At 36.9% G+C, this 15,396-nt stretch overlaps 1 protein-coding gene across 4 annotated transcripts in view; it reads left to right on the top strand.

The window, feature by feature from the left end:
• The window catches only part of cdkl5 (cyclin-dependent kinase-like 5), a 101,510-nt gene that overhangs the window by 13,330 nt on the left and 72,784 nt on the right, over positions 1–15,396 (top strand). For 3 of the 4 annotated variants that reach the window (XM_041259131.1, XM_041259132.1, XM_041259129.1), the window contains exons 2-3: positions 4,857–5,086; positions 9,500–9,534. In XM_041259131.1, coding sequence (XP_041115065.1) covers positions 5,023–5,086; positions 9,500–9,534 — 99 coding nt within the window. In that variant the 5' untranslated portion in view covers positions 4,857–5,022. Of the gene's footprint in view, positions 1–4,394; positions 4,456–4,856; positions 5,087–9,499; positions 9,535–15,396 lie in introns of those variants that run through there. The other variant, XM_041259130.1, reaches the window with a different exon arrangement.

Here is a 15,396-nt window from a genome sequence, read left to right as displayed (position 1 = left end):
TAAGTTTAGCTTAAAAACAAGTGTTCTGGAAAAGGTAGTTTTGGGGGTAATGGGAAAGGTATTGATGTTGGATCCAAAATGGAAAAGTAATTAATGATGTTACTTACAGTGGGGTTGTTCTTGGATGTGAGCTGTTGGTAGAAATTATCGGAAGTTGCCTTGGCTTCACTGGCGGATTCCGAAAATAGTTTCTGACAGTCGTGAGATTCTTCATTCTTTTGTGGTTGGAGTGTCTGTGAGTGAGAGCTGTGTTGACAGAAGGCTAAGTGGGGTAGACAGAGAGGAGAGAGATAAGGTAAGGGAAAGAGGCCAGATGAATTACAGGAGACAAATGAGGATGAGCAGGGGAAATTACAGTAGAGAGGAAAGCCAGAGGGGGAGAGGGAGGAATGGAGTGTGTGGCCAAGCAGCAGAGTGGTGTGAAATTAGTCTTCTTGTGTATTCAACCGCAACCACATTGTGTCCTTTCACTCCTCACTGCAGCATGTACTGTAGCTTCATCACACCTTAGCCTGCAACACACTTTTGCCATACTTGTCAGTCAAGGTAATGACATATTATGTGTATGTGCTGTACCTTACTGCAGCATTAGAATCAAATGGGGGGAACAATACAGTATCAGCAATGGCACATTCAAGCTTAAAATGGGTTCAACCAACTCAAGAATAAAGGTGAATGTTATCCACTATTTTTGGTGGAGCCTAATTTTTATTTATTTATTTTTTTAATTTAGTGATTTTGTTTTAATGATGATTTTTAATTTAATGTTTTTTTTTTTTTTTACCCCATTTCTCTCCCCAATTTAGAAATTCCAATTGTGTTATTATTAATCCTGGTTCACTGCTGTATCCCCCTGGTGACTTAGGGATCCATAGTGAAGCCATCAGATCTGAATGACTCCACTGCAGCACAGTCACAGTTGGCAGTGACACAGCCTGGAATTGAACCTGTGATCTCCAGGCTATAGGGTGCATCCTGCACTCCATATGGAGCGCCTTTACTGGATGCACCACTTGGTAGTGTCACAGGTAATTAGTACTACAGGGATATATTCACCTGGAAAACATGATGGTCATCTAAAAAAGGCTGAACAAAGCAGATAATAGAAGTTCAATTTAAAATATATAGCACTGTTTGATGATTGGAACCCTCAATGCTATTGATCTGTCTTCTGAATTCATAGTCATGGAAGCTAATAAGCATCACTTATCTGATTTGATCATTTTAGACAAATAATCAATGGATAAGACTTTCAGATGCTGGCAGGCTCCAAGACAGGCTTCTGAATACCCATAAAGCTGTCCAAAAAAACCCCTGGTGCTGTTGGCTAACGTCTAATTCATGTTCTCAAAGTAGATAAAAGGAGTGCTGCTGTAAAAAGTGCACATTTCTTTGGCTGTAGAATTTAAGACTTCTGTGTCTTCTGTTGAACTGTGCCATGTAATGATAATAGTGAAAAGACAGAATTGTGTCAGTGCAGTGAGAAGGGGCTCTGGTTTCACCTCAGAGGGAGAAGATGAAACATTTTGCTCACCACATGGGGAATGCCTCATATAAAGGTCTTTGAATCTACATCTCTGAGCCTGATAATAACTTATATGTAAATCAATACCTTACCTCATACTTGAGGTTGTTTTAAAGTTTAGCCTATATTCCCTACATGTTTTTTTCTGTTAATTTGTTTTAATTTGGATGACTACGGGATGTTTGGTCTATGACTGGTTTGTGGCAGGAGAATTAAAACCGATTTGCTGGTTTAACCTTATACAGTACCTCCAAGTGGAACATAATAATCATAGCAATTGTTCAATGAAATTAGTGCAGCAATGTTTCAAAACTAGTAATAAGCAGCTTGGGTACACTTTTGAGTGTTGCTTGATAAAACTGGCCCAATGTTTTTGAAAAGTTTGTCTCGTTTGTGTGGGAATTTTCTTCAGTGTGTTTTATGACTTTCACTGTGGAGCATAGTTGGAAAGTTTCATATATCAAAATAACATAAAATAAAAATAATGAAAAATAATATATAGTGTACTTCCCATCCCTTCCTTTGTCCACAGATACCCCCTCCCCCATATAGAGAAACATGTACATCTAGATTTCAGGTTTTGAAGATGTAGGGATAATACATCTGCTTAATAGACTTTCTGCAGCAGCACTGACCCTGCACCCTGAGTCCCAGCAGACTACTGAAGAATGAGCTGATTTTTTTGTATTTAGGCCTATATGTTCCAATTTAAGGTTCACATTCCCTTGCGAATGGGGTCTGTCTATGTATAGATTTTAAAAGCAGGCTTATTCTACATCCTGAAAGTATTTCCCTCAAGTGTTTTCTTAAAAGTTTTACTAGAATCATGTATTTCTTTTCTGCCATACCCTCTTGGTTTATAAATAAAAAACAAAGCAAAAACTACTTTATTTTAACTTTGTTCCCCAGAAGGCACACATTCTCTTAAGTTGTTCTTTCTAACTAATTTTCCTCCCAATTTTTTACAAAGCTAACTGATTCTGTCTGCTCAAATTGTATAAAATATGAACTAATAATAATATTTATGTGATTTCTAATGAATATAGAAGTGATGCATAATTGTGTGTGCATGTGTGTATATAAATGTGTGTGTATATATGTATATAATATATAATTAAAAGTAATATACAGTATAGATAAAATTAAACACTGGCAATATCAAGTTTCTGTATAAGCATGGCATACAGTAGCTGCACTGAATATGAAAAACATTCAATATTTTTCATATTCAAGGGTATTTCTTGTCACATATACTTTTGTGACTGTAAATGGGCAAAGTGAGGTTCTTCTGTTGTGACATCATAAAGTTTGAATATATTTAAAAGGAGCCTTTTAGTGCCAACAGCGAGAGCCCTTGTCATTTTATTTTAGTTTTTTTTTAAGGTTTCAAATGACAAGGTATTTCCGCTTGCCTGGCATTGCAAAAAATAATGTTGTAGCAATGTGTAATGTACAAAAAATATGTCTGGGTAATCTCTTTGGGTAATTGCAATCTTGTGAGGTCTTGGAAGTAATCCAACATAAAGAAGCCAGTTTTGAAACGGTGATGGGGAACAGTAATGCAAATAAAATGTTGCTACTTGGAATTGGAATTGATAAATTAAACAATTTACATTACTAACGATACATGCGACAAAATATAAAACAGTCAAGCTTAAATGTTTCAGCGGGAAAATTAGGGGTAGTCATTGTGGTTGAAACAAATAATTCGGCGGGTTTGATATGGGCCTGATTTACAAAAACAAGAGGCATCTATAAATAGCTGTGCTCATGGTATGCAGTTCTTGTCTTGGACCCTCCATCATTTCTTACACATGTCAATGCTTCTGAAAGTGAACCGTTTTTTCTCAGTTTATGTTACCAGTTTCTAGTGGAGCATGCGATTTCACAACATAAAGACTGTACTGTAGCTATCGTACTGTGGCTGGACATTCAATATACAGTTCATTGAGAAAAACAGTCAGAGATGAAGTTGTGTCTGAAACTCGTGAGATATTGTATTTGCTGTGGTAATAACATGTCATTCTTTTTGAAAGCATAAACAAAAATGTATAGCAACCCTAAACCTAGCTCCAGCCATCACCGTACAGTAGCTCCAACCCTAACCCTAGCTCTGACCCTAACTCTAATTGGAGCTGTCTCTCTATATTTTCTTGGCCAAGATTCTTGGTCCATGTTACCAGAGCGAAGCTGAGGACTGAACAGTGTACAGCTGGTTGCTATGTGTGATTAGCATGTCTGACAATTATGAGTGTTTTTGGTTTCAAACCCAACACTGGACTGAGTGCTGCTGTACTTCCTGATTCTGGGATCTTTGGGGAGATGCATATGCAAACATGGGAAATAAATAATATGTCAGGAACTTTAGAAAGCTTCCCATTTTCTAGGCTTTGTATCACAGCTTCCTCAACCCCCTTTACGGTACTCAGAGTTTTCTTTTCAATCAGAGCTGTCAAGGCCACAACATAAGCTGTTTTGAGAATTCTGTGGTTCAGTGTGAGGTTGTTGGAGTTCCAATTACATGTATGACATGCCTGGAGTATGTGTAAGACCACGCTTAAAGAATAGGTGGGTGGTTTTTCATTTTGATCTTTCTTTGTTTTCATTTTGAAAATATGTCAGTATTGTGAGCTAGGTAGGTAAGACTTGTCCAAATAATGTTAAGCATGGGCCACACCCTCAGTGATTCTTTCCTGATCTTTTCAGGGCAGCCTAAAGGCCGTTCAGATTTTTACTATGAAGGGTAAGCAAATGTATGAGATTTTGCTTCTGCAGATACCAAGTGTTTCTGCTGAAACGAGCTAGGTGAAGCAGTGGTGCAATTCACTTTCTATCTTCTTATGCCTTTCACATTTAGAGGCCCAGCTGGCTGTCCCTTTGCATAACTGCCAATCTCTGCTGGACCGAGGCATGCACCATATCTGATTATGGTCAGTGCAAGTGTACCTCGTGTTTCATGAGGACCATAAAAAAGACAAAGAATGTACTGGTTTGATCAACTAACTTTGTAGGATGTTTCAATTACACATAGATACAGTAAATTGCAGCAGAGACTAATAATAAGCAGACATCGTACTTGCTCATCCGTCACTTCAAATTGCATTTGAAGCAAATGAAGGCAGTGGTCATCACATCTGTCCAAATGATTTATTTCAGTTAACTCCTGCCATTATTTAACTCCTAGGAGAAAAGTACCTGTTACCAAACAGCCAGGGAATATAATTAAACATAAACATTCTCCTGTATAACATACAACTGTATAACAGTTCATATGCTTAGTAGTTTCTAACAATGTTACCTCTTAAACTAGCTTTTTGATGTTTGCCTGCAGGTGGTATCCTTTCTGACCTGGTGTGTGAGATAAGTATGAGGAGGTTCCAGGCAATCAGAGGCGTTTGCTGTACTGGAGAAATCATCCGTGGTTTCTGCACTCTGCCTGTTAACACCCTTCACTGAGCAGTGCTTTGTGGGCCATATCACAGGAGGAATTTGTCTTCATGAAGATTCCTGCCATTGGTAATGTGATGAATAAATTTGAAGTCCTTGGGATTGTAGGTGAAGGTAAGTTAAGACTTTGGTTCTGTAAATAATTGTCTAAAAACAAGCCCAAACTAAGTCACCTTTCTGTAGCAAAGGCAATTTTTTTTCTGTCTAGCAAAACTGAGAGCCCAACCAATGGTGTTTGTGGAAAGTTATTGGGACATTACATTATTATTAAATATTTGCTGCCCTTGTATAATCCAAAATGCTATTAAGCTGTTGTTGTACAGAAAAAGCCCTTTCTAAAAATAGGTAACATTCTAGTCAGTCCCAAATGTCCTGCCCCATTTTTTAAGGGTTTGGTAATTTTTTTTATTTTTTGTTACAACAGTTTTCAAAATGAAATGACTAAAAAGGAATAATGAAAATCCATTTATGATTCTTGTTGCAAATTTATATCCATAAACATTCGCTAGCTAATGATATAATAGAGCAGGGAATAAGAATATACTTATAGATGATTCATAGGGATCTTTATAATTCATCTAAAGAGTGTAGGATCTAAATATCGCTGTTGTTTAAATCATTATATCTATCTATCTATCTATCTATATATATATATATAATATATATATATAATATATAATATATATATATATATATATATATATGAAGGCATTCCGTAAGATTGCATAGCTAAGCTTTTTCCAGTGAGTTGTCATTTGAGACTGCAACATCTGATGAAGACACACTATGTGTCAAAACGTATTGTGTTTGTTTCTTGTTTTGTTTCAATAAATAATTAAAAGCTTTTAAAACCAAATGTAAGAGGAATCTGTTGGATAATAAAAGAAGAGATTTTTGAGTGTGCGACCAACCTTGTCTCTACAAGCGTCATCGCGCAAACTATACGTGGCGTATATGTCATTGCTGTTAACCATTTTTTTACTTTTCAGAGAGTATATATATATATATATATATATATATATATATATATATATATATATATATATATATATATCTATCTAAGGAATATATTACTTCATCATAAAACACTGCACACATTGTTATCTAAGTCTTAGAAGCTTTGTATCACCACGCCCTTATGTACGTTGGTGCCAGGCAGATTTTTTTAAAACAAAATTGTCTTGTTCTTGTGGCTCCTCTTCTGCCTACACTTACAACCTGGCGGGGTTGAGGCACTCTCAGGATATGGGATTATTCCCTGTTGCCACCCATGTTGAAGAACAACACCATCATTCATGCACTTGTCTAGTGTATAGTAGACCAGAAGCCAGTCATTATACTAAAGGATGTTGCTTGTTCTTTGAATAAATGATGCTGTAGGCAAAAAGAAAGTACTGTCATGTCCTGCTGAGTTAAGTTTTACTGCGCTTCAATGCTGAAGGAATTATTGTGAGTTTTGTTAAAGATGATGTAAGCATTTAAGAAAACTAGACATTACCTCATGTTCTAAAGAAATTGAGTACTTCTAAAATTGAACAGAGCTGAGTGCTTGAAGACTGTTGGCAAAAAAATAAAGTAACTACAGTACTCTGTCCCTAAATCAATAAAAACAATAAATTAAAATATAAAGCAGTGATTTGCAAAATAGTGGACAACATCCTTATAAAAGTTTACCATAGTAAAAGCATAGTAACGTGTAATAAAGCATGGTAAAAGCATGGTAAAACATAGGTAAGCATTGTAAAGCGCAGAGAAATATATTAAGTTTCTGTAAGTTGCCTTGGATAATTCTCAGTTATTCCTCAATCATTAACGATTGTTTTGGTAACATCTTATTTCTGTTTAATAAATGATACACCAACGTTGAATTAACCTTAATGCAGTGAGGCCATTTCTTCATTAACTATAGTCTGAGTTTTTCTACAGGCAATGGACTGGATGCTTTAATAAACACATTGTAATTAAATAGGAAATTAGACCAAACATTTTATAAAGCATTGCAGAAGGAAAGCAAGTGGAACTTGGTATTAAGGAAGTGAATGAATTATATTAAACTCCAATGATTCCTTATTCAGATGCTTCCTTCACTGGAGAGCAACTAGAGACAAGCACGGACACTACAAATGATTTTGTCTGTCTGTATGTCAACCTAAAGTTTTCCATATATCTAGATAACTGCTTATCCTATTCTGTTGAAACTCGCTAAGGACACTGTTGCTCTCAAGATATTGTGTGCTTACGATTCTGTAGTATATTGAAGCATCTGTCTGTCGGTCTCACTTTTTTAATGTCCTTATGCTTGGTGGTGATCTACTTTTTCAGGTTACTTACAGTTGTACTATATTTTTTATGATATATGGATAAATAATAGCTAAAGAGAGTATGAATGTATCACATCAGTGCCACCTACTATATATTTTGTTTTCCAAGAAGCAAATGTTGATACAGATATAATATTAGTTGTGTTTACATGAAGGCTAACTGTATTACCATCTGCACATTTTTTAAGGAGACATACTCGTCAGCGCTTTTGTCAGCCTTTACTTGTTTATTTACGCATTATTGCATGTTTATTTTTAATTTTAATCTTTAATGGAATTTTTGTAAAGGATTGCCTGGGATTAGCTAACTGTTTTAGTAAGGATTATTCTCTGGGTTTATGTGCTAATTCTGTGCTGTGGATACCTCATTCACTTAGTTTTCCTTTGTATTTATATCGTCCAAAGCTGCCCCAGGAACATGTTTAAACATTTCCATAATTCAAATATAAAAAAAGCTATTTTTGACCTCCTAAAGCATTGTTAATCTGAAAAATGACATGCTTAAACTATATTTGTTTTATACAACTATATACACCTTCCTCCAAAAAGTTTAAGGACAGATAAACACAGAACCACTGGAGATTTCCCTCATTTCCATTCAGACCCCTTTTCTTATTAAAATATTGGGAAACAGAACCAAGACTGGAACCATATTGACAGGGGAATTCATAAACACATTTATTAGGCCTATTTTTATTACCTACTGAAAAACAAGTTGTTCCGTGACTCCCTTCTGCGGTGCACTCCCAGGAATGTGTGGGTTTTAAACCTATGGGCCTCAGGAACTCCATACCTAAATAAATCGGGGATTCAAATTATTTTCAAACTTTCTAAACAAACTTGAAGATCTGTATTGTGGCCTATGCAGTTGTTTAAGGTCTGTGAACTTGTGTTTATTACCGATGACTTCAAGCACACATTTAAAGTAAAACTACATGAAATTTAACTGAACAAATGTTAAGTATAGAAAGTAGGCTGTTTGCTACACAAGTTTCTGTAAGTTGTGATGTTGTCAAAAGGGCAAATGAAAACATCATTGAAAATTGCATATAATCCTATAATCTACATTTGAAATGAATCACTAAACTGAACGGGCAAGATTGCGGTGTGTCAGATAATGACAACCAAAATAGCCTAGGTAGAACACAAATAAAGAGAAACGAAACGCCCAAGAAATCAATGGTTACTGTCTGCTGTAATACAAAAGCCTGCCCAGTGTCTTTGAAATACTTGTGCAGATTAGTAGCAAATATGATTAGAAGCATAAGTGTAAGGGCTCTCTGGACTTTAAACTAATTTATTTCACAGTTTTATTTTATCCTAGAAGGCACTGTTAATGGTTTTAAGGGTGCCAAATACGTCAAGGGTTTCAAATAGGCTCCATGCCATGTTCTTGAGCAACACATGCTTTATAGTTTTTTCTTTATACATTCTATACATTTTTATAGCAGCAGCTTTCATTCACAGAAATGTCACACTATTTAAAACACTCATGCTTTTAAATCTTAGCTTTAATACAACTCAAGATGAAGACGATATAGTGCCAGAATCTGATGGCATCTCAACTATGTGAGGAGTGCTGTAGTTACCGCAGTAACAAGAAGGGTTTGGAACAAAAAATCCTGTTCTGATACTTGCTATTGTTTATAAACGTAGCTTGACTCACACAGGAAGGTGCTTAGTAGGGCGTCATTTTAAATTACTTTAATACTTAATACAGTCCCGTTCTTAAAAGTGGGAGCAAAGATATTACACATTCAAGCTTCACTTGGTGTACAGTTCGGTTTTTTACAAGACCAGTCAAGTCCCACCATAATGCTAGTTATGTGCATATTTTGGTTCAAGTTTAAAAAGTTGTATAACCACGCTGAGTAACAGAAAGCAAGAGAGAGGTTTTTGTTTTCTTTTAAACTGTTGGCGCCTTAGTAAAACGTGGTTCAGTGGACTAGCCTTGATTCTCTGTTCAGCTACTGAGTAACTATTTTAGTCAGTTCTACCAAACTTAGATAATATGGTATGAGTGTAAGTTGACTAAGTTATATACACAGAGGAGTCTTGACATACAGTACTATAAAATGTCCTCCAGTCACTCACAGGTCCTTAAAGAAGAGTAATTAAAAACAAAACAAAACAACACATATTTTGCCTGGTTTTTTCACTTCTCTGCTACTCGCAGTGATTGATCACATTTTGTTTTCTTTTTCAGGAGCCTATGGGGTGGTTTTAAAGTGTAGACACAAGGTAAGTATTGCATTTCACAATTCTGCTATTCACATGGACTTTTTAAATGAAAGGTTGACAAGATAGCTGACACCTAACTGCACTCAGGGCTAAATGATTGCTAAGCGCAGACAGATTTATCATTGGCTTGCTAGTCAGAACTTGCTTATTACAGGTAAAACCATGTGAACGTATTGCAGATAATATACCGAGGTGATTTGTATAGCAGTGATGCACACAAATCTAGGATAAGAAGTAGATCTTACAGTATGTGCTTCATTGGGTGGCTGTCGATATACTATATGGAACACATGCCAGGTGTCAGTATTTAGTAATTACTGTAGTATTGGATGGCAAGAGTGTTGATGCTAAACTGAGACTTAAGATTATGTATCCAATTGACATTAAACATGGCATGTCTGTTCCTGAATGGGTCATGAAAACTGGTGCGAGTTCTGGGAATGTATGTTACCAACAGTACTTTTCACCTCTTAAAACAGAAGCACAATCTTATTACTGTAACTTTTTGTCAGTGGTTGTCACATTTGTTTGTCTGTATTTTTTGTTAATGAAGTAACACTCTAATACTGTAATTAAACTGTGACTGTGATCTCTGCTCCAAACTAATGATCAATCTCCTCAGGACAGACTAATTCATAATCTTCTTGTTTGTGTGTCTGGAAAAATCTATCTAGCTACTTTCTGAGCTTTGTACATTTGCAATTTCACAGATTTAAAAAAAAAAAAAAAAAACAGTGTGCAAATGTGCATTAGTCAGCAGGTCAGTTATTAGTTTAGGTGTAGAAAAGGCTCCTAAATAAATAAATTTACTTTTCTCTTTAACACTAGCGACAGTGTCACTTCATGCCCTCTACAGTGTTGAAGATCATTTGGTAACAGACAAGTGTGTGAGTGACACTGTGCACAGTAGGAGCCAGATTAAATTGTTGTACGCAGTATACCATAAAATCACTGTGGATCAAAAATGTTCACAGATGCTCATCCGTAACTGCTTTCCAGCAAATGTTTCTTGTGTTGCTGTTAAAATTGTAGGCAGTTTCCTTTTCTGAAGTAATGCTGGTCATTTGAAAGTGGCCATTGTAACTTTTTTTCTGAAGCTGCAGTACAATGAAATTTGCCAACTTACCGTCTTGGTCACCATCATCCACAAAGCAATTTCAATAGACCCTAGTGCACATGTATTCATCACAGTCTAGGTTCTCATCCAGTCCATCAGTGCATCCCTTTCATACTTAATTGAAAATGGCTCTGTAGCATCCTCCAGGCAGTATTGCATGTTATGTAAGAGTTTCCATAATTCTGCATGTTCTAGATTTCCTGTTTGCAGCGGCCGAAGCTATTGTGACAGTGTTTTTCCGGAGTACTCCACATGTTTTTACAACATTGATGGGATTGTATCCTAGGACAGAAAAACACAGAATGAATGCTGAATGAATGAATTACTGTCTTTTTCAGCTGTTTTCAATCTCCAAAGAAAGGGGTATAAAGCAACATTCCACTACTTGGTGATAACAGGTCAAACTAAGTGAACATTAATCAGCCTTATTGATGACTGTTAAAAGGGCCACATGTGTCGGGACCTAGGCTACCAAGAGATCGAAAACACAAACCCTTACCTGGTGTTTTTTTTTTTTTTTTGCCTTTGTGCATTTAGGAATCGTTACATCTAAAGTGCATGTAACATGAAATATGCTAGTAGATCCATTGTCTTTTTTAGTTCTTTATATGAATTGAATTGCCTCTTAAAACTGCCTCTTTGCTTCTGGGCCACACATTGCAGTATAAATTTTGTTTGACACCCTAATAATCTTTCTACCAAGTATAGGACTGTGACAAAGTGGCTGAGTGAGAATAGGTGCAGGAGTGATGCAGTGCGGTAATTAAACAGACAGAGCTTTGTAATCCAGTTTGAAAAAGTGATCTTTATTTTTATTCCAGGTCTGGTGACCAAAACAGTAATCCCCCGGCAATACACAACAGTGGTACTGCACGGGGTAAATAATAACGGGATTGCAGTCCCAACTAATAACACAATATGTGACCCACAATAATACATACACAGTCACCAGCCCTGGGTGCATGCAGTAGTGCTGTGGTGGGTGATACAGGTTACTTAGTGACTGTTGGTGAAGTGCCGTTCCGGCTTAGTGCTGGCCTTTGGCGACAGCTCCGGAACTGTGCTAGCTGTCTGGTAATGTGCAGGACAAGACAAGACAATTCCAAGACAAAACAAACAAAACACTCAACCAAAATGAAGGAACAGATTACTATTCTCTGTCCCTTTTTATGCTGTCACACATGAGCCCTTGGTAAACGAGTGCAACCGCCTCTCCAATCTGCGGCTGCCACATTGTTTCCCTTCTGGGTCAACACATTATTGCAACAGAGTCTCGCCCCCTTCCAGACTGGCCGACTTCCCTTGAACCCTGGGAAAGAACTGCCAGACCAGCCCATCCACGGAACTCTGTTCTCTCTGCTTAGCGCGCGCACAGGTTGGGAGGGAGATTTACAACCAAGAATCATTGTATTTCTGTCACAAGGATTTACCAAGTAGCACTAAAGGGATCATGTTAAAATAGGAATAGAAAAAAAGTTATGCATTTCTATTTGAGAATAAGGCATTCCTATTCGATTCCTAATGAAAATACCTGAAATAAATGGTGCCAACTTAATACATGTTACCCTGAGTAAGCAGTTGCTCTTCCTGGCATGTTTGAATGCCTATACAGCAGCTAGTTTCTTGAACTTAATATGGATTTTTTCTTTATGCTTTCAGAAATGAAAAACTATTCAATTGTGAAACATTGCAGGTTTATAGCAAACCTTTTGACAGCTTTGATCTAGCAGATCCATTGGGGATTGTGTGTAATTCATGTCTAAGACAAAGTGTTAGGTGTTCAACAGCAGTAACAGACAGATTTATACTTTTTAAAACCTCAAAATTACCATTATGGTAACTGGTGTCCAAGCTCTCAGATGCACTTTACCTCATTGCAGCTTTAGAACAACTACATATATGTTTCATCTTCCATGTTATGCAGTGTAACTGCAGTAAACTGCCAATGAATCATTTGGAAGACTGCTTGATTTTCTGTTGACATCAGTAGTGGCTTACAAACAGGAGCAGAGCAGTGGTACGATAGCGTTGCTCGAGTACCCTTTCGTCCAGTGTTTTGTTTGTCATCCAGTTCAGTTGAGCTTGTTAAACTAATGGGGGGGGGGGGGGGGAATCCTGATTTTCAATCACACAGATGCTTGTTCTCCCTGCTTAGAAGGAAAAGAATTGTTAGTACTGTAATTGTTGACAGTCAGTTAGCCAGCACACATTTATTGTTGAAAACTTCTCTTTTTACAGCCTCATAAACTGTTGTTATTGTTAAAAATGACCTCTGCATTGTTTGAGGTGTCTGCTGCTACATTCAGTTTAAATTGTCCTGAATTGTCCCCCAGTTTCTTTTGTGTTTGTACAGTTTAGGGCCTGGTTAGGTGAGAGAAACACCTAGTTGGGAAAACTTTGTAATTCCTTTATCCGTAAATATAGGAAATATTGTAATGAATAAAGTAAAATACATTTTATTAGAATAAAGTAAAATACATTTATTTCTGGTCCTACATTGCAGCTATGAGCTGTAATAAAGTAAAAATAAAAAATAAAAAAAAAAGTAAAATAAATCTACAGCACTTTTCTGGACATGACATAAAGGGGCTGATGTAAGGATAGGCGTAGTGCAAACAATTATTTTGCAATCATGATGATGAGGGTCGCAATGAGCGCCGCCTGTCTGTCGGACTATTTAGCGGCCACACTTACAGCCCAGAGGTGAGGTGAGTACAAAGAGCAGTAGGCGCTGTTTGAGATTTGTGGAGCACAAAAATCAAGCCAAACAAAAAAACATGTCCGAGTCAGATGAAGGGCAGCAAAGTCCTTTTTGCGCACAGAAAAAAAGGTTTTTTGAGGAGGACATGAGAGTCCTTACGGCTGAGGTCATTCAATATGAAATTGAGCTATTTGGAAATGTCTCAGCCAACATCAGTTATGCTACCAAAGAGGCCATATGGTCCTCTAGTGGAGAAAGTCAATGCTGTTGGTGTTACCCGGAGGACAGTTAACCATGTGATGAAAAGGTGGTGAGTAAGACAATAACGCCTTACCACCATTTTGGTTTGTTCATGGAAAATTCCGATTTTGGCCGCAATATGTGTGTTTTGCAGTCGCTAATCAGTTTGCATGTCTTTACATCAACCTTCAATCAATTTTTTAGAAACACTATTTTCTGTATGATTCTCTATTGTTGTTGCTGCTGAGATCATTATTTGTTATGCTTACTGTACTATTTCAGCAACAATTCCAGCTAAAATGACTTTGATTGTTGGGAGGTGACCTGAGGAAGCAAGTTAGCATTGCATTGTGCCCTGAAGCCCATAGGTGACACACTGTGAACTGAAGCCTGTGCAAATCGAATGCGCTTCCCCATCTCACTTTCCTACATTCAGCCTTGAAGAATATATTTAACATATTGGATGTACTGGAAAATAAGTGGGTTTGAAATTAAATATAACGATAACGTAGATGATAAAGTATCCGTGTATGGTGCCTATAGGGTGTTGACACAATGTAATTTTGTTGTTTATTTTAGTTTAGTAACACAACCTGCTCACGCTTGTTACAACTTTGCACCTGAAAGATTACAAGGATTTCCTGACTGCTGGATTGTGATGAGTGTATTGTTGAGTCACACAACCAGTTTCCTCAGATGTGCCAAAAAAGATCCTGCTATTGTTGATTTGCTGTGAGGCAGACTGGGAAGTCACAGTGCTCAGAAATTAAAGCCTTACCAGTATGAGTAAAATGAACATTCCGCAATGTGAGTCATTCGTGGTACTGTATCTGTCGCTGAAGAGCTGTTTTGATTTGATTGGTGTACCCTGTGCCCTTTACTTCACCTGTGTGCTTCACTGCAGATATCATTGTAGCTCTGGTCCTATAATTATGATCACTGCTGATATGAAACATGCTGACAACCTCATGTTTTTTTTAGTGCCAGAACTGTTATTTGTTATTGAATTTGTCCCCTCAACCATTTAGTGTGTGGATTTGTTACCAAAATATGTGGTTTTAGCTAGCAAAAGGACCATCATGTTTGAGTAATATTTTATTTATGGTAGTTTGTTCACCCCAGACCCCTGTAGGCTGCCACATTTACATTTTTTTTGTAAACTTGTAAACTCCCTGCAATAAACTGAACGGCACCATTGAAACGATGGTTTAAACTTTGAGGCAATTTACACACATGCCTGCCTCTGAGGATTCATTTGGCAGTCCAGTCAGATGCATTGTGGACTCTGTAATTTATTTATAAACATTTGTATACCACACAGGTATATAAAGAAAATTAATCTACAGCCATCTGCGTGAAAACAGCTAGGCAGTTTAATAGTGAGTGCCATTCAGTCAGTATGAGATTGCAGTGTAATAGAAAATACATCTGGGGATACAGATGATACGGACTTGTCAGCTGCTTAATGTTAGTTTATAGTTTATGGGTTTTCTAAATGTGTATTACTAGTAAACTAAACAGAGGCGTTTACATGTTTAATGGTGTCAGCCTTAGACCCCAGTAGGAAAATGATTAATTGAGTAGATGTGGCACGAGGATTGAGACTTATTAATCAGAAATGGAGTAATTCAGTAGATTTGAACAAATGCCTGTGATGGCAAGACTATAATGAAATATTGGCTGGTTTGCCAAAAACTGTTATCATTTACAGAGAAAATAAGCTGTTTACTTCTATAGTACTACAAAATTAAACTATCTAACAGTCAAGTGATGTTTCAAAATGACAGCTGGTAGGTGCAGTACA

Source organism: Polyodon spathula, chromosome 9 (assembly GCF_017654505.1).
Source record: "Polyodon spathula isolate WHYD16114869_AA chromosome 9, ASM1765450v1, whole genome shotgun sequence".
Taxonomy (NCBI): domain Eukaryota; kingdom Metazoa; phylum Chordata; class Actinopteri; order Acipenseriformes; family Polyodontidae; genus Polyodon; species Polyodon spathula.
Note: the sequence above shows the minus strand (reverse complement) of the source record. Positions and strands in the feature narration are given on the sequence as shown.